Source organism: Penaeus japonicus, unplaced genomic scaffold (assembly GCF_977035675.1).
Source record: "Penaeus japonicus unplaced genomic scaffold, GWHDUDI00000001_assembly GWHDUDI00000008, whole genome shotgun sequence".
Classification (NCBI taxonomy): Eukaryota; Metazoa; Arthropoda; class Malacostraca; order Decapoda; family Penaeidae; genus Penaeus; species Penaeus japonicus.
Window position 1 is genome coordinate 6,307,497 of NW_028234410.1, and position 22,500 is coordinate 6,329,996.

The window sequence follows — 22,500 nt, forward strand, 5'->3', positions numbered from 1 at the left end:
TTGCCTTTATCCGCAATTCACATATTTTATTATTATAATTTACACACAATAAATCAGCGTTATTGAAAAAAGCCTTACATGATAGCAATTATTTGTAGTACCTAAATATTACCATGTCTTTATATTACCATGTCTTTATTGTCTCACAAAAGACAAAAACTACATTTCAGTACTGTATCTACCAAATTCCTAGCTTTCCGCCCTATGCAACATTTTTGATAAATCTAGAATTCCCTGCAACTTTCTTGATGCAAGTTGTGCCACCCACACATTTTTTCACCTATTTTATATTTAGAGAAAATAATCACCATTGACGCCACTAACACTACATCAGATAACACTGTATCTTAACTTCATCTGAGCTAACGTGGCATGGTATGGTGATGATCATGATGATAATAGTTATGATCATTGTGATAGTAATGGTGATGGTGCTATTAGTGTTGACAATAGCAAGAGTTATCATTATGAAAATCATGATAATAGTGATATGGATAACGAAAAATATATCAATAATCAACCTTATCTGATAGTAGTAATAACAGTAAACATGATGGGGAGTGCGAGCAGCCATGATGAGATAATCATAAAAATCTAACAAAGAATTAAAAGAGCCTTCATACCTACCTGCTCAGCTTTCGTTAATAAGTCTTCCTTCAACAGCAGCCAGGGTAACACTGACTGATCCTTCGCTTCAGGGTGAAGGCATTGACAATCTTCCTCGCGTTTTTCTGAAGGTATCGGTCTTTGTCAGATTCTGAAGCCTTTGCTGATATGAGGGACTGAGCAATGAGCAGTGATGTGAATGAACGAAGGTGGAAAGAATATCTGAGAGTATGCATGTATTGGCGTGGTTGTGTGTGTGTGTGTGTGTGTGTGTGTGTGTGTGTGTGTGTGTGTGTGTGTGTGTGTGCGTACGAGGACGCGTTGTATGCATGTTTAATATATAATGCATTTCTAAGAAATGCCGGTTAGTAACGTACAATTTACGTACAGCAAAAATTAAATGGACATTATTTTTTAAAGCGAATTGCGTATCCTTTTGTTACATTAAGAAATGCAAGTAAATCCCCCTAATATTTTCCTGGAATTCCGATCCAAAGGTTAAAAAAACATGTCGCAAGTAGACTGAGTAACAACAGTGCACGTACAAACTAAAGGCGCAGAAAAACAACATGTTTGAAAGGTGAACCCAAAAAAAAAAAAAATCTCCTTATCGAAAAAACCACAAACATGATCCTTGAAGATGTTAGACGTGACCTTGGAAGGGTTGCTAGATGTATCGAGACATTTATTTTCCTTTTTTTTCTCTCTCTCACACTTTGTTTGTGCAATTGCATTCGTAGTTTATTGGGTGGGTTTGTGTGTTTGCCCTGTAAAACGTTCGTTCAAGTTTGTTTGTTTTCTAATTAAAGCAAAATGTTTTTCCCCTAATAATAGTCATACAAGTTTTGGTAACTAATAATGCTTCATAAAACATGTGCTTTATAAAGTTCTCAAGAATTTCTGTTCTCTTAACATCCACAACGAAGACTAATACAACACAGCAAAGGCGCATTTCCCACTGAAATCAACATGATTTTGATACTAATTCCCATCAAGTAGATACTAGGAGCAGTTATGTAGGAAAAATGAATAATTCCTTAAGACCAACTGACTTCTCTGTTCCACACAGATATTATTAGAGAAGAATGCCTATATATATATATATATATATATATATATATATATATATATATATATATATATATATATATATATATATATATATGTCGGTGGATTTGTCGTATATGCATATCATGTACGGGGTGAAATGCCGAACTAACCATAGAATGCTTAACGAGCTTACGCAAACGAGCATGCGTAGCCAGACTTTTTCGGGTAAGGTTAGATGCCTGAGGGTAATTGGGAAGTGACCTCACACCTTCTAAACAAGGGTGAGTCCTCACTCGCCTTCCACCCACCACTCTCGTGAGTTGTCTCCTCAAGGAGAGGAATTTTCTTTTGTTAAATGTATATAAATATAACTGTATGTGCTAAGTTAATCTGAATAACTTTACATTGAACTTTATTATATTTGTTTAATTTGTAAACTATTTTCAGCCTTTTTTTGTATATACATCATCTGGAAAAACATAACAAAAGCTACTCGCAGTTTCTGAAGAATCACGCCGAACTGCAGTAACCATCCAATGTCAAATTTGTATTCAGTGTCAATATATTTTTCTTTTATTTGTTATAATAAATCTCTATTATACTCCAAGCACTTTCCTTTGCCATAAGAATAAGATAAATATCCAATACAAATAATCATTAATTTAAATGAAAAGAATAAATTAACATGAAAAATGAAATGGAAAAGAACATAATACAGATTTTCTTAAACTTCAATCAATTATAAATGTGTAAGATACATATACACGAAAAAAATATCAATAGTTAAGAAACCTACTACAAGTGGCGCAGTGAGTAGGATATTCATCAAATTCTTGTGGCAATATAAAGATCTCGGTTGAAATATTACTTTTGAAATAGCCTTGTTCATTGGGCCGTATATCCTCCAAAACCTGTATTAATGATTTCAAAATTTCCAGACTAGTATTCCATAACGCGTAAAGTTGTTCCCTGGTGTAAAGCTTACGATAGTGGTGTGGTGAATTAAAAGGGAGATTAAGGTGAGGTGGAATATTCTTCTTACTTCTTCTGTGTCGTGGCAAAGTTGTACTCAGTTAAGTTAATCTGCAACGGGCCGTTCTTTTCACTTTGCATACTGCGACAACAGACACCTTGAAGCTGTATCTCGCTTCATTTACACATTACTTGCATTACGGATAAGGAATTATTGCTTACGGTTCCTCGTAATTGGGCGATCAGTTGTCGACATATAACTGTTAATGTTGGAACTGTGGTACGTCATATTTTAGAAACTTTTTTTTTTTCTAGTTCTTGGGGGTTTGAATAAATTCTCTTAATCTCCCAACTATATTTGATAATTTATTAGGTTTTAAAAAGCCTTGTAATCCCATTAGATACGTTTTCGAATAAGATATAATGGCAGAACTCCTAGAAATCTTGGAAAGAGCTCGAGCACTTGGTTTAAGTGGCGAAGCTGCAGAAAAGCTAATTGTAAAGGAACAGGAGATGTTAAAGGAAAGAGCTGATAGAGAAGAGAGGGTAGCAGATCGGGAACTAAGGAAACTAGAATTAGAGACCGCTGAAGCAGACAAACAGCGCGCTGAAGCAGAGAAACAACGCGCGCATGAATTGCTACTCGCGCAATCAAACTTGAATAAAATTCAAGAAGTCTCGAGTAATAAGACAAATTTACCATATTTTGAAGGTCTTAGGCTGCCTATTTTTACTGATGAAGATGACGAATTGGATAGTTATTTACAACGATTCGAAAGATTAGCAGAGATTCACAAGTGGAAGAGGGAAGACTATCACGTGTACTTGGGTTCGTGCTTGCGAGGTCGCGCGTTGAAGGTGTACACATCTTTACCAGACGAAAGTATTAAGGACTACAATAAACTGAAAGAGCTTTGCTAAAGGTTACATATAGATGCGATTCATACCGCCGTAAATTTAGAGAAAGTAAAATCAAAGATAGAGAGAGCTACGTTCAGCTTATCGTAAGGATGAAACTATTTAGAAAGATGGCTATGCATGAGCAAAGTCCCTAAAGATTACGAATCCTTGTGTGATTTTCTTATTACTGACCAACTCCTTATGAACTGTGGTTATGACCTTAGGGTATTCTTGAAAGAGCGTGGCTTTAGTGATTACATGACATGGCAGAAGCGGAGATCCAGATCGCTATCGTGGCGCGCATTAATTATCGAGAAATTACGTCCCGCGCGTCCTGACAAACCTGCAATCCCAAGGGAAAAAAATACAGAAGTGAAGTGTCACGGCTGCGGAAATCTCCGGTCATATACGTCCCCAGATGCCCTGACAATCCTCGTAATTTTAAACCCAATAAAGTATTGCCCTTCTAAAGTAAATTTTGTGTTTGAAGCAGAACTTGTTCTCCAAACAGCTGTCTGAATCCTAATGGAAGACTTTGTGAAAAACCGGCTCGAGTAGTTCTGGACACGGGTTGCTCTAGTGTAATAGTAAACGAAAAATTGGTACCATCTAGATTCAGGCTTAGCCAAGTTGCTAAGGTACGATTTCCTCGGTGTCCCGAGTGTGTTTTCCTAAAGTGAGATGTCTGATACAAAGCAAATTCTTTACTGGATGGATTAATGCCATCGCAGCTCCTATTAAGTTTGCCGATGTTTTAATTGGTCTCATTCCTGGCGTTAGATTTCCATATGGTAACGACTCACAGCATGATACAGTCACTAATAACGTAAAGGCACATAACAATTTTTTATTTATCAGGGGGGCCCAATACAGGGTTGATGTAACAAGGGAAACCTTTGTTTCTTCACATGTAATTCAATTTCTGATTATAAAGATGAAAATACTGGTTTTAAGCTTGCGGCACTAGCCCTTAACGTTCAAACTCGCTCTTCGAAAGGGAAATCTATCTAAATCTACAACTCTTTCCTGCCCTGATTTCCTGAATAGGAGTATCACTAAAGATGATATTGTTAAAGAACAACAGTCTAGTAACAGTCTGAAATCTATAAGAGACAAAATTGCAAATGGTGAATCTGTTAAGAGTAAGAGTCGCTCTGTCAATTACCAGATGATTGATGGATTGATTTACAGAGTTTGTGTAGCCAGTCAGAATGAGTATGAAATAGGAGGGAAACAGTTGGTGGTGCCCGTGAAATATCGCAGTGATGTAATGCACCTTGCTCACGAAGCCCTTGTAGCTGGCCACTTCTCACACCGTAAGACATCTAGTAAAATTTTTGATCACTTCTTTTGGCCTGGTGCCGGGGCCGACATTAAAAGGTTTTGCCGTTCGTGCCCTAAATGCCAGAAATTTTCAGCCAGAGGGAGCGTAAGGAAGGTGCCAATGAAGAACATCCCCGTCATATCAGTGCCATTTTCTCGTGTAGCGATAGATATTGTTGGTCCAGTCACGCCAAGTTCAGAAAGGGGACATAAATATATTCTCACTTTAATAGATTACGCCACTAGATACCCTGAGGCGGTACCGCTTAAGAATATAGACACCATAACTGTTGCCGAAGCTTTAGTCGAAATATTCTCTCGCATTGGCATACCGAAGGAAATAATGTCTGATCGCGGCTCCCAGTTTAAATCTGACCTAATGAGCGAAATTCATCGTTTGCTCTCTGTGAAAGCCTTGTACACGTCACCATACCACGCATGTTGTAATGGCGCCGTTGAAAGGCTTAATGGTGTTTTAAAATCCATCATCAAAAAGCTTTGCTCAGAACATCCGAAAGACTGGGATCGGTACATCCCCGCAGCATTATTTGCTTACCGCGAGACGCCTAACGACAGCTTAAAGTTTTCCCCTTTTGAACTTTTATACGGGCGTAAGGTACGTGGTCCATTGAGTATACTACACGAATTATGGTCAAAAGATGGCATTGATAACGAGGTAAAAACAACCTACCAGTACGTCCTTGACCTCCGTTCTCGATTAGAGGAAACGGCCAAACTAGCTGCATCATATGCTGAAATAAGCTGTAGAAATTACAAAGCATACTATGACAAAAAGACTAAAGTACGTAAATTATATGTCGGAGATGAAGTGCTAGTTTTGTTGCCTACATGTAGCAATAAATTAGTGATGCAGTGGCGTGGACCGTACCCTGTAATCAGGTGTCATGAAAATGGTGTTGACTATGTTGTGAAGATGCAGGGGAAGGAGAAACTCTATCATATAAATATATTAAAAAAATATTTTAGACGTGAAATGACTAAAATGAAACCTGAATGTAATATAGCCCAAATTTGTGTTGAAGATGAATTGCTAGTGGACGGAACATGCGAACCTGTTTACTTTGATGTAATTACCAATCATAGAGATAAACCTAATATCAGTGATAAGTTATCTCCGATTCAGACTGAAGAAATGCATACTTTGCTAAAGCGTTTCAAAGATGTAATATGTGATAAGCCAGGGATAACTTCATCAATAGAGCACAATATTAAATTGACATCTGATGTCCCTGTGCACAAGAAACAATATCCTATCCCTCATCATTTAAGTCTTGAGTTCAATAGGGAGGTGGAGAAGATGTTAGAACGCGGTGTTATAGAAACCCTTGACAGAGTCCCCGCATACATATTGCACACCGGTAGTTCTGGTTTAAGAAGGCTGATGGGGACATGGCGAGATTTTTGTATTGACTTCCGGGCCATTAATAGTATATCTGAGTTTGACGCGAACCCCATGCCCACTACTGAAGATGCTCTCTGAATATAATTTTGCCATGATGTATATTTCAGTGAATTAGATAAGTGCAAGGGTTACAAAATGCAAATCCCCTTGTCAAAACCATGTAGAATTTACACTTCTTTCGCCCTCACAAGAGGATTAATGCAGTGGGAAGGCTAATGGCCCGTTAGGATTGAAAAACTGCGTGTTGCAACGTTAATTAGATTTGATGCGTACGGTTTTACGTGGTTTATCACAATACGGCTTGATACTTTGACAATATTGTAGAGCATAAATAAGTGACAGGAATGAACATTATGCACGGTGTGAAACAAGTGCTGACTAGACTAAGAGATCACGGACTGACTGTTTAGTCCTTCTAAATGTTTCTTTGGTTCTCCAAAAATTAAATACCTAGGTGTATTGCTGGGGGGGTCCATAAACTATATCACCCCACTTGACGAAAAAGGTGAAAGCTAATTAACGCTATGCCCTTACCTACAACTACAAAACAACCATACAAACTCAGATCCTTTCTTGGTACTAAGGATAATTATATGAAGTTTGTACAAAAATGTATGCGAGTACTGCAGCTCCCCTCAGTGAAATGCTGAAAAAGTATAGCAGTAACAAACTTGATTGGAAGCAGCATCAGGACTGGAACAGCTTCAATTCTTTAAAATGTTCTTTAATGTCCTAACCCAATACTTTGCATGCCAGATATGTCTAAAATGTTCTATCTTCGTACAGATGCCAGTGACACGGGTGTGGTAGGAGCAGTACCTTCTTGCACGTGTGAAATGGTATGTGTAAGAAGCCCATTCTATGCAAGTAGGAAATTGCTTGACCCGTGAGGTAAACTATGCAACCATCGAGAAAGAGTGCCTGGCCATTGTATGGGCCATTAGAAAAATACATCCGAGTTTACCCTGTATGGCAAGGAGTTTAATCCTTACAAAACAGACCAGAAACCTTTATCTTATCTCTTCCAGTATGAAGAATTCAAACGGTAGGGCTAAAACAGCGCTGGGGCTTTGGCATTGCAATGCTATTCTTTCTTTCAATTGAAGTATATAGGGGCAAAGAAAAGATAATGTTGGAGCTGACTTCTTAAGTCGCTGCCACTATATAGATTGTGTAAATATTGTAACGCCACCAACTGTAAAAAGTTAAAATCCTCGATTATTTAACTTAAATAGGGGGCATTGTCGGTGGATTTGTCGTATATGCATATCATGTACAACGTTCCAGGGTGGAAATGCCGAAAACTAACCATAGAATGCCGTTAACGATACGATTACGCAAAACGAGCATGCGTAGCCAGACTTTTTCGGGTAAGGGTTAGATGCCTGAGGGTAATTGGGAAGTGACCTCTAACACCTTTCTAAACAAGGGTGAGGAGTCCTCACTCGCCTTCCACCACCACTCTCGTGAGTTGTCTCTCAAGGAGAGGAATTTCTTTTTGGTTAAATGTATATAAATCTAACTGTATGTGCTAAGTTAATCTGAATAACTTTCCATTGAACTTTATTATATTTGTTTAATTATGTAAATCTCATTTTCAGAGCACAAGTTTTTTCTGTATATACATCATCTGGAAAAACATGAAAACAAAAGCTACTCGCAGTTTCTGAAGACAATCACGCCGAACTGCAGTAACCATCCAATGTCAACTTTGTATTCAGTGTCAATATATTTTTCTTTTATTTGTTATAACTAAATCTCTATTTATTACTCCAAAGCACTATTCCTTTGCCATACGAATAAGAAAAATATCCAATACAATTAATCACCTTAATTTAAATGACAAAGAAAAATTAATGGCAAAATGAAAGGAAAAGAACATAATACAGATTTTCTTAAACTTCCAATCAACTTATAAATGATGGATAAGATACATTGCACAGAAAAAAATATCAATAGTTACGAAACCTACTACGATAGTGGTGTGGTGAGTAAAATTATTGTAAACCCCAGGCAGGCATCTGAAAGGGAGATTAAGGTGAGGTGGAATTCTTTTCTTTTTTTTTCTTCTGTGTCGTGGCAAAGTTGTACTCAGTTAAGTTAATCTATAACGGGCCGTTCTTTTCACTTTGCATACTGCGGCAACAGACACTGGAAGTTGTATCTCGCTTCATTTACACATTACTTGCATTACGGATAAGGAATTATTGCTTACGGTTCCTCGTAATTGGGCGATCAGTTGTCGACATATAACTGTTAATGTTGGAACTGTGGTACGTCATATTTTAGAAACTTTTTTTTTTCTAGTTCTTGGGGGTTTGAATAAATTCTCTTAATCTCCCAACTATATTTGATAATTTATTAGGTTTTAAAAAGCCTTGTAATCCCATTAGATACGTTTTCGAATAAGATATAATGGCAGAACTCCTAGAAATCTTGGAAAGAGCTCGAGCACTTGGTTTAAGTGGCGAAGCTGCAGAAAAGCTAATTGTAAAGGAACAGGAGATGTTAAAGGAAAGAGCTGATAGAGAAGAGAGGGTAGCAGATCGGGAACTAAGGAAACTAGAATTAGAGACCGCTGAATCAGACAAACAGCGCGCTGAAGCAGAGAAACAACGCGCGCATGAATTGCTACTCGCGCAATCAAACTTGAATAAAATTCAAGAAGTCTCGAGTAATAAGACAAATTTACCATATTTTGAAGGTCTTAGGCTGCCTATTTTTACTGATGAAGATGACGAATTGGATAGTTATTTACAACGATTCGAAAGATTAGCAGAGATTCACAAGTGGAAGAGGGAAGACTATCACGTGTACTTGGGTTCGTGCTTGCGAGGTCGCGCGTTGAAGGTGTACACATCTTTACCAGACGAAAGTATTAAGGACTACAATAAACTGAAAGACGCTTTGCTAAAGGCTTACACTATAGATGCCGATTCATACCGCCGTAAATTTAGAGAAAGTAAAATCAAAGATAGAGAGAGCTACGTTCAGCTTATCGTAAGGATGAAACTTAATTTAGAAAGATGGCTAAGCATGAGCAAAGTCCCTAAAGATTACGAATCCTTGTGTGATTTTCTTATTACTGACCAACTCCTTATGAACTGTGGTTATGACCTTAGGGTATTCTTGAAAGAGCGTGGCTTTAGTGATTCACATGACATGGCAGAAGCGGCAGATCGCTATCGTGGCGCGCATAATTATCGAGAAATTAAGTCCCGCGCGTCCGTCAAACCTGCAATCCCAAGGGAAAATACAGAAGTGAAGTGTCACGGCTGCGGAAAATCCGGTCATATACGTCCCCAGTGCCCTGACAATCCTCGTAATTTTAAACCCAATAAAGCTATTGCTTCTAAAGTAAATTTTGTGTTTGAAGCAGAACTTGTACCTCCAAACAGCCTGTCTGATCCTAATGGAAGACTTTGTGAAAAACCGGCTCGAGTAGTTCTGGACACGGGTTGCTCTAGTGTAATAGTAAACGAAAAATTGGTACCATCTAGATTCAGGCTTAACCAAGTTGCTAAGGTGTACGATTTCCTCGGTGTCCCGAGTGTGTTTCCTAAAGTGAGATGTCTGATACAAAGCAAATTCTTTACTGGATGGATTAATGCCATCGCAGCTCCTATTAAGTTTGCCGATGTTTTAATTGGTCTCATTCCTGGCGTTAGATTTCCATATGGTAACGACTCACAGCATGATACAGTCACTAATAACGTAAAGGCACATAACAATTGTCAGGCAATACACAAGGAAAACCCTTCTAATTCAATTTCTGATTATAAAGATGAAAATACTGGTGTTAAGCTTGCGGAACTAGCCCTTAACGTTCAAACTCGCTCTTCGAAAGGGAATCTATCTAAATCTACAACTCTTTCCTGCCCTGATTTCCTGAATAGGAGTATCACTAAAGATGATATTGTTAAAGAACAACAGTCTTGTAACAGTCTGATTTCTATAAGAGACAAAATTGCAAATGGTGAATCTGTTAAGAGTAAGAGTCGCTCTGTCAATTACCAGATGATTGATGGATTGATTTACAGAGTTTGTGTAGCCAGTCGGAATGAGTATGAAATAGGAGGGAAACAGTTGGTGGTGCCCGTGAAATATCGCAGTGATGTAATGCGCCTTGCTCACGAAGCCCTTGTAGCTGGCCACTTCTCACACCGTAAGACATCTAGTAAAATTTTTGATCACTTCTTTTGGCCTGGTGCCGGGGCCGACATTAAAAGGTTTTGCCGTTCGTGCCCTAAATGCCAGAAATTTTCAGCCAGAGGGAGCGTAAGGAAGGTGCCAATGAAGAACATCCCCGTCATATCAGTGCCATTTTCTCGTGTAGCGATAGATATTGTTGGTCCAGTCACGCCAAGTTCAGAAAGGGGACATAAATATATTCTCACTTTAATAGATTACGCCACTAGATACCCTGAGGCGGTACCGCTTAAGAATATAGACACCATAACTGTTGCCGAAGCTTTAGTCGAAATATTCTCTCGCATTGGCATACCGAAGGAAATAATGTCTGATCGCGGCTCCCAGTTTAAATCTGACCTAATGAGCGAAATTCATCGTTTGCTCTCTGTGAAAGCCTTGTACACGTCACCATACCACGCATGTTGTAATGGCGCCGTTGAAAGGCTTAATGGTGTTTTAAAATCCATCATCAAAAAGCTTTGCTCAGAACATCCGAAAGACTGGGATCGGTACATCCCCGCAGCATTATTTGCTTACCGCGAGACGCCTAACGACAGCTTTCCCCTTTTGAACTTTTATACGGGCGTAAGGTACGTGGTCCATTGAGTATACTACACGAGCTATGGTCAAAAGATGGCATTGATAACGAGGTAAAAACAACCTACCAGTACGTCCTTGACCTCCGTTCTCGATTAGAGGAAACGGCCAAACTAGCTGCATCATATGCTGAAATAGCTTGTAGAAATTACAAAGCATACTATGACAAAAAGACTAAAGTACGTAAATTATATGTCGGAGATGAAGTGTTAGTTTTTTTGCCTACAATGTACAATAAATTAGTAGGAGTGGCGTGGACCGTACCCTTAATCAGTGTCAGAAAATGGGTTGACTAGTTGTGAAGATGCCCAGGCGAAGAGAAACTCTATCATATAAATATGTTAAAAAAAATATTTAGACGTGAAATGACAAAAAAGAAACATGAATGTAAAGTAGCCCAAATTTGTGTTAAAGAGGAATTGCTAGTGGACGGAACATGCGAACCTGTTTACTTTGATATAATTACCAATCATAATGATAAACCTAATATCAATGATAAGTTATCTCCGATTCAGACTGAAGAAATGCACACTTTTCTAAAGCGTTTCAAAGATGTAATATGTGATAAGCCAGGGATAACTTCATCAATAGAGCACAAGATTAATTTGACATCTGATGTCCCTGTGCACAAGAAACAATATCCTATCCCTCATCATTTAAGTCATGAGTTCAATAAGGAGGTAGATCAGATGATAGAACACGGTGTTATAGAACCCTCCGAGTCCCCATATTGCTCACCGGTAGTTCTGGTTAAGAAGGCTGATAGGACATGGCGAGTTTGTATTGACTTCCGGGCCATTAATAATATATCTGAGTTTGACGCCGAACCCATGCCCACTACTGAAGATGCTCTGAATAAATTTGTAAATGATGTATATTTCAGTGAATTAGATTTGTGCAAGGGTTACTGGCAAATCCCCTTGTCAAAGCAATGTAGAATTTACACTTCTTTCGCCACTCACAGAGGATTAATGCAGTGGAAGGTAATGCGGTTTGGATTGAAAACTGCGTGTGCAACGTTTATTAGATTGATGCGTAAGGCTTTACGTGATTTATCCAATACGGATTGTTACTTTGATAATATTGTAGTGCATAATAGTGACTGGAATGAACATTTGCACGGTGTGAAACAAGTGCTGACTAGACTAAGAGATCACGGACTGACTGTTAGTCCTTCTAAATGTTTCTTTGGTTATCAAAAAATTAAATACCTAGGTGTGTTGCTATATCACCCCACTTGACGAAAAGGTGAAAGTTATTAACGCTATGCCTTTTCCTACAACTAAAAAACAACTCAGATCCTTTCTTGGTACTACAGCTTATTATATGAAGTTTGTACAAAATTATACGAGTACTGCAGCTCCCCTCAGTGAAAGGCTGAAAAAGTATAGCAGTAACAAACTTGATTGGAAGTAGCATCAGATTGACAGCTTCAATTCTTTAAAATGTTCTTTAATGTCTAACCCAATACATTGCTTGCCAGATATGTCTAAAATTTTCTATCTTCGTACAGATGCCAGTGACACAGGAGCAGTACTCTTGCAAGATGTGAATGGTTGTAAGATGCCCATTGCCTATGCAAGTAGGAAATTGCTTGACCGTGAGGTAAACTATGCAACCATCGAGAAAGAGTGCCTGGCCATTGTATGGGCCATAGAAAAACAGAATTTACCTGTATGGCAAGGAGTTTATCCTACAAACAGACCAGAAACCTTTATCTTATCTCTTCAGTATGAAGAATTCAAACGGTAGGCTAATGCGCTGGGCTTTGGCATTGCAATGCTATTCTTTCTCAATTGAATATATAAGGGGCAAAGATAATATTGGAGCTGACTTCTTAAGTCGCTGCCCTATATAGATTTGTAAATATTGTAACGCCACCAATTGTAAAAGTTAAAATCCTCGATTATTAACTTGAATAGGGTGATTGTCGTATTGTCTATATATATCATTTACAGGGTGAAATGTCGAACTAACCATAGAATGCTTAACGAGCTTACGCAAACGAGCATCCGTAGCAAGACTTTTTCGGGTAAGGTAAGTAAGGGTAATTGGGAAGTGACCTCAACCTTCTAAACAAGGTGAGTCCTCACTCGCCTTCCACCCACCACTCTCGTGAGTTGTCTCCTCAAGGAGAGGAATTTTCTTTTGTTAAATGTGTATAAATATAATTGTATGTGCTAAGTTAATCTGAATAACTTTACATTAAATTTATTATAAATGTCTCGTAATGATACATATACACGAAAAAAATATCTCAATTAGTTAAAGAAAGCGTACTACATAGTGGCCTCCCCCTAAACAGTGAGTAGGATAATCAAATTCTTGTGGCAATATAAAGATCTTGCGTTGAAATACTATTCTTTGAAATAGCTCCCGGGGATTAATTGGGCCTGCATACAATCTCAAAAACCAGTATTAATGATTTTAAAATTTCCAGACTTCCGTATGTCCATAACGTGAATGAAGAGTCGTTTCCTGAGTGCTAAAAAAAAAAAAGGGGCTTACTGATAGTTTGGTGTGGATGAGTTAAAATTTTTGTAAACCCCAGGCATCTGAAAAGGACGAGATTAAGGTGAGGGTGGAATTCTTTTAATTTTTTTTTGTTCTTCTGCTCGTCGTGGCAAAGTTTACTCAGTTGAAGTGTAATCTATATACGGGCCGTTCTTTTCACTTTGCATACTGCAGGCAACCAGACACTGCGAAGTTGCTATCCTCGCTTTCATTTACAACATTACTTGCCCTTACGGATAAGGAATTATTGCTTACGGTTCCTCGTAATTGGGCGTCAGTATGTCGAACATATAACTGTTAATGACTTGGAACTGTGATACGTCATATTTTAGAAACTTTTTTTTTTTCTAGATTTCTTTCCACCCTCCCCCCACTCTCCTGGGGTTTTGAATAAATTCTCTTAATCTCCCAACTAATCATTTGATTAATTTATTAGGTTTTAAAAAGCCTTGTAATCCCATTAGATACGTTTTCGAATAAGATATAATGCAGAACTCCTGCGAAATCCCCCCCCCCCCCCCCCCCCCCCTCCTCATCCCCCCCCCCCCTTGGAAAGAGCTCGATTACTTTGTTTAAGTGGGAAGCTGCAGAAAAAAAACTAATTGGAAAGGAACAGATGTTAAACGAAAGAGGCCCCCCCCCCCCCCCCCCCCCCCCCCCCCCCCCCCCCCCCCCCGTGCTAGAGAAGAGAGGGTAGCAGAAAAATTTGACCCCCCCCCCCCCCCTCGGGAACTAAGGAAACTAGAATTAGAGACCCGCTGAATCAGACAAACAGCGCGCTGAAGCGAAACAGAGAAACAACGCGCGCATGAATTACAAGTCGCGCAATCAAACTTGAATAAAATTCAAGAAGTTGCAAGTAATAAGACCAATTTGCCATATTTTGAAGGTCTTAGGCTGCCTATTTTTACTGATGGAGATGACGAATTGGGTAATTACTTAAAACGATTCGAAAGTTTAGCAGAGATTCACAAGTGGAAGGGAAGAGGGCCTCCACACCTTCCCCCACACCCCCCCCCCAAGACTATCTTTTTTTTTTTTTTACGTGTACTTGGGTTCGTGCTTGCGAGGTCGCGCGTTGAAGGTGTACACATCTTTACCAGACGAAAGTATTAAGGACTACAACAAACTGAAAGACGCTTTGCTAAAGGCTTACACTGTAGATGCCGATTCATACCGCCTTAATTTAGAGAAAGTAAAATCAGAGATAGAGAGAGCTACGTTCAGCTTATCGTAAGGATGAAACTTAATTTAGAAAGATGGCTAAGCATGAGTAAAGTCCCTAAAGATTACGAATCCTTGTGTGATTTTCTTGTTACTGACCAACTCCTTATGAATTGTGGTTATGACCTTAGGGTATTCTTGAAAGAGCGTGGCTAAAGTGATTCACATGACATGGCAGATGCGGCAGATCGCTATCGTGGCGCGCATAACTCTCCAGCACTTAAGCCCCGCGCGTCCGTCCAACCTGCAATCCCAAGGGAAAATACAGAAGCAACCCACCACTGAAGTGTCACGGCGGCGGGATATCCGGTCATATTCGTCCCCAGTGCCCTGACAATCCTCGGAATTCTAAACCCAGTAAAGCTACTGCTTTTAAAGTAAATTTTGTGTCTGGAGCAGAACTTGTACCTCCCTCCCCCCCAAATAACCCCCCCCAACCCCCCCCCCCCCCCCCCCCCCCCCCCCCCAAACAGCCTGTCTGATCCTAATGGAAGACTTTGTGAAAAACCGTGTGGGCTCGAGTAGTTCTGACACGGGAATTTGTTGCTCGAGTGTAATAGTAAACGAAAAATTAGTACCATCTGGATTCAGGTTGAACCAAGTTGCCAAGGTGTACGATTTCTTTTTTTTTTTTTTTTTTTTTATTTTTTTTTTTTTTTTTTTTTTTTTACTCGGTGTCCCGAGTGTGTTTCCTAAAGTGAGATGTCTGATACAAAGCAAATTTCTTTACTGCGTTCGATGATTAATGCCATCGCAGCTCCTATTAAGTCTGCCGATGTTTGATTGGTCTCATTCCTGGCTTTAGATTGCCATATGGTAACGACTCACAGCATGATACAGTCACTAATAACGTAAAGGCACATAACAATTGTCAGGCAATACACAAGGAAAACCCTTCTAATTCAATGTCTGACTGTAAAGATGAAAATGCTGGTTTTAATCTTGCGGAACTAGCCCTTAACGTTCAAACTCGCTCTTCGAAAGGGAATCTATCTAAATCTACAACTCTCCTTCTCTCCTTTTATTTCCTGCCCTGATTTCCTTTTTCCATGAATAGGAGTATCACTAAAGATGATATTGTTAAAGAACAGCAGTCTTGTAACAGTCTGAAATCTATAAGAGACAAAAATATAAAAATTGCAAATGGTGAATCGTTAAGAGTAAGACAAAAAAAAAGTCGCTCTGTCAATTACCAGATGATTGATGGATTGATTTACACCCCACCCCCCCCCCCCAAAAAGGGGGGGAAAGGGTTTTTTTTTTTGGAGTTTGTGTTTAAAAAAAAAGCCAGTCAGAATGAGTATGAAATAGGAGGGAAACAGTTGGTGGTGCCCGTGAAATATCGCAGTGATGTAATGCGTCTAGCTCACGATGCCCTTGTAGCTGGCCACTTCTCACACCGTAAGACATCTGGTAAAATTTTTGATCACTTCTTTTGGCCTGGTGCCGGGGCCGACATTAAAAGGTTTTGCCGTTCGTGCCCTAAATGCCAGAAATTTTCAGCCAGAGGGAGCGTAAGGAAGGTGCCAATGAAGAACATCCCCGTCATATCAGTGCCATTTTCTCGTGTAGCGATAGATATTGTTGGTCCAGTCACGCCAAGTTCAGAAAGGGGACATAAATATATTCTCACTTTAATAGATTACGCCACTAGATACCCTGAGGCGGTACCGCTTAAGAATATAGACACCATAACTGTTGCCGAAGCTTTAGTCGAAATATTCTCTCGCATTGGCATACCGAAGGAAATAATGTCTGATCGCGGCTCCCAGTTTAAATCTGACCTAATGAGCGAAATTCATCGTTTGCTCTCTGTGAAAGCCTTGTACACGTCACCATACCACGCATGTTGTAATGGCGCCGTTGAAAGGCTTAATGGTGTTTTAAAATCCATCATCAAAAAGCTTTGCTCAGAACATCCGAAAGACTGGGATCGGTACATCCCCGCAGCATTATTTGCTTACCGCGAGACGCCTAACGACAGCTTAAAGTTTTCCCCTTTTGAACTTTTATACGGGCGTAAGGTACGTGGTCCATTGAGTATACTACACGAGCTATGGTCAAAAGATGGCATTGATAACGAGGTAAAAACAACCTACCAGTACGTCCTTGACCTCCGTTCTCGATTAGAGGAAACGGCCAAACTAGCTGCATCATATGCTGAAATAAGCTGTAGAAATTACAAAGCATACTATGACAAAAAGACTAAAGTACGTAAATTATATGTCGGAGATGAAGTGTTAGTTTTGTTGCCTACATGTAGCAATAAATTAGTGATGCAGTGGCGTGGACCGTACCCTGTAATCAGGTGTCATGAAAATGGTGTTGACTATGTTGTGAAGATGCAGGGGAAGGAGAAACTCTATCATATAAATATGTTAAAAAAAATATTTTAGACGTGAAATGACTAAAATGAAACCTGAATGTAATATAGCCCAAATTTGTGTTGAAGATGAATTGCTAGTGGACGGAACATGCGAACCTGTTTACTTTGATGTAATTACCAATCATAGAGATAAACCTAATATCAGTGATAAGTTATCTCCGATTCAGACTGAAGAAATGCATACTTTGCTAAAGCGTTTCAAAGATGTAATATGTGATAAGCCAGGGATAACTTCATCAATAGAGCACAATATTAAATTGACATCTGATGTCCCTGTGCACAAGAAACAATATCCTATCCCTCATCATTTAAGTCATGAGTTCAATAGGGAGGTGGATAAGATGTTAGAACTCGGTGTTATAGAACCCTCCGAGTCCCCATATTGCTCACCGGTAGTTCTGGTTAAGAAGGCTGATGGGACATGGCGAGTTTGTATTGACTTCCGGGCCATTAATAGTATATCTGAGTTTGACGCCGAACCCATGCCCACTACTGAAGATGCTCTGAATAAATTTGCAAATGATGTATATTTCAGTGAATTAGATTTGTGCAAGGGTTACTGGCAAATCCCCTTGTCAAAACCATGTAGAATTTACACTTCTTTCGCCACTCACAGAGGATTAATGCAGTGGAAGGTAATGCCGTTTGGATTGAAAACTGCGTGTGCAACGTTTATTAGATTGATGCGTAAGGTTTTCGTGGTTTATCCAATACGGATTGTTACTTTGACAATATTGTAGTGCATAATAGTGACTGGAATGAACATTTGCACGGTGTGAAACAAATGCTGACTAGACTAAGAGATCACGGACTGACTGTTAGTCCTTCTAAATGTTTCTTTGGTTATCCAAAAATTAAATACCTAGGTGTATTGCTGGGCCATAACTATATCACCCCACTTGACGAAAAGGTGAAAGCTATTAACGCTATGCCCTTACCTACAACTAAAAAACAACTCAGACCCTTTCTTGGTACTACAGGTTATTATATGAAGTTTGTACAAAATTATGCGAGTACTGCAGCTCCCCTCAGTGAAATGCTGAAAAAGTATAGCAGTAACAAACTTGATTGGAAGCAGCATCAGACTGACAGCTTCAATTCTTTAAAATGTTCTTTAATGTCTAACCCAATACTTTGCTTGCCAGATATGTCTAAAATGTTCTATCTTCGTACAGATGCCAGTGACACGGGGGTAGGAGCAGTACTCTTGCAAGATGTGAATGGTTGTAAGATGCCCATTGCCTATGCAAGTAGGAAATTGCTTGACCGTGAGGTAAACTATGCAACCATCGAGAAAGAGTGCCTGGCCATTGTATGGGCCATAGAAAAATTCAGAGTTTACCTGTATGGCAAGGAGTTTATCCTACAAACAGACCAGAAACCTTTATCTTATCTCTTCAGTATGAAGAATTCAAACGGTAGGCTAATGCGCTGGGCTTTGGCATTGCAATGCTATTCTTTCTCAATTGAATATATACGGGGCAAAGATAATGTTGGAGCTGACTTCTTAAGTCGCTGCCCTATATAGATTTGTAAATATTGTAACGCCACCAACTGTAAAAGTTAAAATCCTCGATTATTAACTTAAATAGGGGGCATTGTCGGTGGATTTGTCGTATATGCATATCATGTACGGGGTGAAATGCCGAACTAACCATAGAATGCTTAACGAGATTACGCAAACGAGCATGCGTAGCCAGACTTTTTCGGGTAAGGTTAGATGCCTGAGGGTAATTGGGAAGTGACCTCACACCTTCTAAACAAGGGTGAGTCCTCACTCGCCTTCCACCCACCACTCTCGTGAGTTGTCTCCTCAAGGAGAGGAATTTTCTTTTGTTAAATGTATATAAATATAACTGTATGTGCTAAGTTAATCTGAATAACTTTACATTGAACTTTATTATATTTGTTTAATTTGTAAACTATTTTCAGCCTTTTTTTGTATATACATCATCTGGAAAAACATAACAAAAGCTACTCGCAGTTTCTGAAGAATCACGCCGAACTGCAGTAACCATCCAATGTCAAATTTGTATTCAGTGTCAATATATTTTTCTTTTATTTGTTATAATAAATCTCTATTATACTCCAAGCACTTTCCTTTGCCATAAGAATAAGATAAATATCCAATACAAATAATCATTAATTTAAATGAAAAGAATAAATTAACATGAAAAATGAAATGGAAAAGAACATAATACAGATTTTCTTAAACTTCAATCAATTATAAATGTGTAAGATACATATGCACAGAAAAAAAATATCAATAGTTAAGAAACCTACTACAATATATATATATATATATACATATATACATATATATATATATATATATATACATATATATATATATATACATATATATACATATATATATATATATACATATATACATATATACATATATACATATATATATATATATATATATATATATATATATATATATATATATATATACATATATATATATATATATATATATATATATATATATATATATACATATATATATATATATATATATATATATATATATATATATATATATATATACATATATATACATATGTATATATATATATATATATATATATATTTGGTATATGTGATAGTCTTATTATTTATCTACCCTCAAATATTTTCTCCTGAGACTGCTCTTCAGTATTTTGTATATTTGTCCACTGTGAAGCAGGAAAATATTTGTAAGCATGATTTATGTCTCTAATTTTATAAGTATATATTCGTTAATAGAATATTTTTTTCAGATTCCGTGTGATGCCCGTAACCCTAGACCCTTCATCCGAGACAGTCTGGTGTCTATGCTCCGATCCTCGTATTTGTCTTTATCTTGCAAGCGTTGTGAAATATGGAACATTTTTTTAGCACATCAAAATATGCAGAAGATAAAGTGAAATTTCCTTAACTTTTGGCAGAGTTGGTGTAATATCTGCGGGCTCAGACTGAATCAGCTTTAGACATTAAAGCCTTCCTAAAGCATCATTGGTTTGATGAGTTGTGAAGGAATACCAGTATAAACTTAATTTAGGTAATAAGTATTGGTGATGCATAAAGTAAGCAGCCAGGCACGGCCTACTGGAAATGGTAGCATGGGGCTGGGTTAAGTAAATTCTTTTTCAATTTACATAAACGCATAAACGTTTAATGAATAACTGTGGTTCCTTTTGTGTGTGTGTGTGCGTGTGTGTGTGTGTAAGGGAAAAATCACCATTTCCTATGTCTCTGATATCACTACCATTATCCATAACGTTACCATGTAAACTCAGACATACACTAATAATACCGGGTTTATGTAATGTGCCAACTTAGATCATTCCAGATCCGATGTAAGAAACCACGGCGCCAATATTTCATTTAGCTTTTTTCATCACAGCTTCCCACTACAGAACCCCCAGTCCTCCTACTCCCTCCCATCACTCAGAATACTTCTGCCTCCTTCCCCATGCATCTCCTTCTGCCTCCCAAGGACCTCCCACTCCCTCCTGTGGCGCCATCTCTTGGCAAGTTGCGTGGGTCAAAGGAGTCAAGTTTCTAGTTCCTGGTGATGAGGGAGGAAGCGGTGGTGTCCGGTTCGTGATGTATACCGAATGTCTTCCTTACGAGATCTGTATTTCATGTGAATATATACGTTTCTGTTTAAGTGCTAACATATTTTATTACCACATTTACAGTATTCTGTTTGGCGGGACATTGTGTATATAACACCAATAAAAGTTTATTTCGGCAGTGATCACCGCGCTTAGGCCGTGCTGTGAAAGGCATCTAGTGCAGTCACAATGGCGAGGCAGTCTAATAGAAAAACGGAATTACAACATTTTATGGAAGCGGACAGTCTACATGCTTTAATTTTAACGTATCTCTTGTTTTTCACCTTAGTTTTATTTACAAATTTCTTTCACATCAAGGAAATTGAAGGAATACTAAAAGCAAGATCTCATGTAGGTTATATGTACTGATAACAATTTAATTCCAGGCGAGACCATTAAAAAATGTTTTGTTTTTTTAATTATACTCAGTGAATTCTGCCTAACCTCTTTTTATTTCCCTCTCTCTCTAATACAGATTGGTATTGTCATAGAATTCAAAGTTGAATGAACAGACAGAAATGACATTTGTAAGACAACACAGCTTTATTGTGTAATGCACTGCTATAACAAATCGCCCTGTTAGAATACTCCATATTTTAGTTAGGGAAAGACTTCTAAAAGTTGTTTATCACACATTGCATTTGCTTCGTGTTATTATTATTATTTTTTTTTTATCAAGTTACCTTTAAATTCTAAGTGATTCATAAATATAATGCATTATCCTCTCGGAAAATAGCTCAGCCATGTGCGATGTGATAAACGACGTATTGTAAACAAGCGTATCCGTGAGACGTCCGCGAAATGTGTGCAGAAAATGACCCCACGGGATTGGCACTTTGTCCATGGCCCCAGTTCTTACGACATGCACTACCTGCACATGATCGCCGCCCTCGGTCACCTTCTTCGTCATGTCTCCCATGTTGGAGATACCGAATTCGAGCTCGAACGAGGGGTCGAAGTCTGAGCTTTCTGACACGAGCTCTTTCACTGCCTCTTTTAGTAGCACTGCACCGCTTTTGAGTTTCGTTTGGAACTCCTTGTTTGTCAGCCTTGCGTAATCCCAGAAGCTTTCGTTGAAATCTCGCGGTATTTCGACGATTACGTGCATCGGTTCTGTGAGATGACAGCCAAGATACTGAGAGGTATCGCCATTCCAGTAGCGACGGGCGTTGAGGATGTGGTCACTGCGAAGACTGTACGAGTCCTGCTCGAGGCCTCCATACACTAGCACGTCCACCAACGCAAAGTTACATATAGCTGTGAAAGTAGAGTTGACGGTGACGCCCTCCGCTCGGCACCGCTTGATAAAGGCAGTGGTAGTTTCGGCGTCTAAATCCCGTGTCAAAATTGCGGACCTTGCCTTTTCCTCTCCAACTCCCTTGAAAACTCTTTTCAATAATGAGTACCTTCCTTTAAGTACTTGATAGTCCTTCACCAGGTTACTCTGTAGTTCGGGATCACCCTTCATGACTGCCACCTGTTCTTGCATTGCCTTCTTCGTCCGTTCATCTGATACGAAAATCCCGAGCTGTTCCGTGTCATTGATTGGTTTTCCCGCCAAAACATCTTCCAGGATCTGAACGAGGAAGCCGCAAATGTAAGCGTTTGAAGTGCCGTCAGTAATAGCATGATTAATGACAAAGAACAGCGAATACATATGAGGAAAGCCTGGAACATCTTCCCTTAATACACCATTAGATGAAGAG

The 22,500-nt window shown here is 38.8% G+C and overlaps 4 protein-coding genes and 1 long non-coding RNA gene across 5 annotated transcripts in view; 3 read left to right on the forward strand and 2 right to left on the reverse strand.

Moving 5' to 3' along the window:
• LOC122265184 (uncharacterized) overlaps positions 1-768 on the reverse strand; it is a 5,045-nt gene extending 4,277 nt beyond the window's left edge. The window contains exon 1 of the mRNA XM_086538816.1: positions 628-768. The gene's annotated coding sequence lies outside the window, so the exon portion shown is untranslated. The remainder of the gene's footprint in view (positions 1-627) is intronic.
• A 468-nt stretch (positions 769-1,236) lies between these two features.
• Positions 1,237-2,258, forward strand: LOC122265185 (uncharacterized). Its single transcript, XR_006224283.2, has 2 exons — positions 1,237-1,971; positions 2,104-2,258. It is a non-coding gene; the product is annotated as an uncharacterized LOC122265185 (long non-coding RNA).
• A 6,431-nt stretch (positions 2,259-8,689) lies between these two features.
• LOC147471445 (uncharacterized) lies at positions 8,690-11,071 on the forward strand. The gene has a single exon (XM_086538817.1). It carries the CDS (start codon positions 8,690-8,692, stop codon positions 11,069-11,071), a length of 2,382 nt encoding a protein of 793 aa, XP_086394943.1.
• Positions 11,072-15,287: 4,216 nt separating this feature from the next.
• On the forward strand, positions 15,288-17,926 carry LOC147471446 (uncharacterized). The gene is made up of 5 exons (XM_086538818.1): positions 15,288-15,412; positions 15,606-15,707; positions 15,858-15,946; positions 16,088-17,039; positions 17,197-17,926. The coding sequence occupies exons 1-5, from the start codon at positions 15,288-15,290 to the stop codon at positions 17,924-17,926; spliced, it is 1,998 nt and encodes a 665-aa protein (XP_086394944.1).
• A 3,519-nt stretch (positions 17,927-21,445) lies between these two features.
• Positions 21,446-22,500, reverse strand: part of LOC122265183 (uncharacterized) — a 6,814-nt gene continuing 5,759 nt past the window's right edge. The window contains exon 4 of the mRNA XM_043034339.2: positions 21,446-22,500. This exon is cut by the window's right edge and continues 110 nt beyond it. Coding sequence (XP_042890273.2) covers positions 21,480-22,500 — 1,021 coding nt within the window. The 3' untranslated portion in view covers positions 21,446-21,479.